The sequence below is a fragment of the Eurypyga helias genome, unplaced genomic scaffold (genome assembly GCF_000690775.1).
Source record: "Eurypyga helias isolate BGI_N326 unplaced genomic scaffold, ASM69077v1 scaffold34924, whole genome shotgun sequence".
NCBI lineage: Eukaryota > Metazoa > Chordata > Aves > Eurypygiformes > Eurypygidae > Eurypyga > Eurypyga helias.
This window is the reverse complement of record NW_010247487.1, coordinates 9,815-11,311: the sequence shown is the minus strand read 5'-3', so window position 1 is coordinate 11,311 and position 1,497 is coordinate 9,815. Positions and strand designations below refer to the sequence as shown.

Sequence of the window (1,497 nt, the reverse complement as noted above, 5' to 3'; positions counted from 1 at the left end):
GCTAACGACACACTGTGCTTGATCTCACCAGCCACAAACCTCTGACTGTCATCCTGGGAGCCCACACAATCCAGAGGAGAGAGGAAAGCTGGCAAACATTCGAAGTCCAGGAGTATCACTGCCACCCCGACTTCCTGAGTCCCAAGAAGGGAAACGACATCCTCTTGCTGAAGGTAACCGGTCCTGCCCGCCAGAGCCGTGACCCGGGAGGGGACAGCCGTGTCACGGAGCAATTGCAGACCGAGCGCTTATTTCGGTATTTCTGTCCCCTTGCCCAGCTGAAAGGCAACGCCACCAGCACCAGCTACGTCAGGACCATTTCCTTCGAGAAATCCAAAGTCCCGGGTGGGACTATGTGCAGCATAGCGGGTTGGGGCCACAAAAGCCCCGCCGCCACCTTACGCGAAGCCACCGTCACCATCATCAAACAGAGGGACTGCCTCAGCCGCTACCCTGGGCTGGCTGAGAACTTGATCTGTGGCCACAGTGGATCTGCTGGGCTACCCGAAAAGGTCAGTGGATCTTCTGGGGGGCCCAAAAAGGTCTGTCTCTGACCTGGGGAGTAGGAGGCTGCACGGGAGGTTTCAGCCAGGTGCTGGGCACAAAACTAATCTGGGCTAAAACATTTCACTGAAAAGCTACTCTCTGAAATTGCTGCTTCTTGTCCCCTCCCTGCCCCTCCATCACTCCATGCTTCCTCACCAGCATCCCTCTCTCTCACTGTCTTGGCACAAGAGGTCCCAAGTCCCGAGCTCCGAGGGTCAGACCCCCTGAGGGGCTGCCTGCGGCCGTCACGCCTGTGCCCAGCCCTGGCCAGGCAGAAGGACAAGGGCATCCTCGTCTTCCCACAGCGGATGACCCGGGACTCCGCAGCAGCCCAACAGCTCGGCCGAAGGGGGGGGGTGCCCTTCGCCTCGCAGCTGGTCTGAGCACCCATTGCCAGGACCCGCAGGCAGCAAATGAAGCGACACTTTATGCTTCAGCCTTTGCCTGGCTGTGGCTGTGCCGCATCCCGGACAATGCAGACAGTAGTCCCTTACGGACCCAGAGCTGGCCACATCCATTGCGAGGCCACGTGTCTCCTGGGGAAGTTCTGTCCCGGTATTTGCAGCCTCCCTGCTCCTTGCAAATGCTCCCTTTTCCTGCGGACCCCACGCAAATCGACACCGACCCCCACCCTCTCCTCCCCCATTTTACAGGGTGATGCCGGGGATCCGCTTGTCTGCAACAACAAAGCCTACGGCATCTTCTCCTACCGGCATAACAACTGGCCCGGGTTCTACACGCACATCGCTCCTTACCTCCGCTGGGTCCACAGCGTCATGAAGTCGGCATGACCCTGCTCCCCCCGGCTGCTGCCCTGGGAAACCCCAGGGATCACCTGCTTTTTCTTCCTTTGCCCCTGGGAAACATCTTCCACCAATCCCCACGGGAACGGCAAGGACTTCTCTCCGGCAAAGCCAACTACGGCAGCGGGTGGCCGGGCACAGAGGTTCC

At 59.7% G+C, this 1,497-nt stretch overlaps 1 protein-coding gene across 1 annotated transcript in view; it reads left to right on the top strand.

Annotated features, from left to right (window-relative positions):
• Positions 1–1,337, top strand: part of LOC104508970 (granzyme E-like) — a 2,725-nt gene extending 1,388 nt beyond the window's left edge. The window contains exons 3-5 of the mRNA XM_010150746.1: positions 32–173; positions 279–512; positions 1,200–1,337. Coding sequence (XP_010149048.1) covers positions 32–173; positions 279–512; positions 1,200–1,337 — 514 coding nt within the window. The remainder of the gene's footprint in view (positions 1–31; positions 174–278; positions 513–1,199) is intronic.
• Positions 1,338–1,497: the final 160 nt, after the last annotated feature.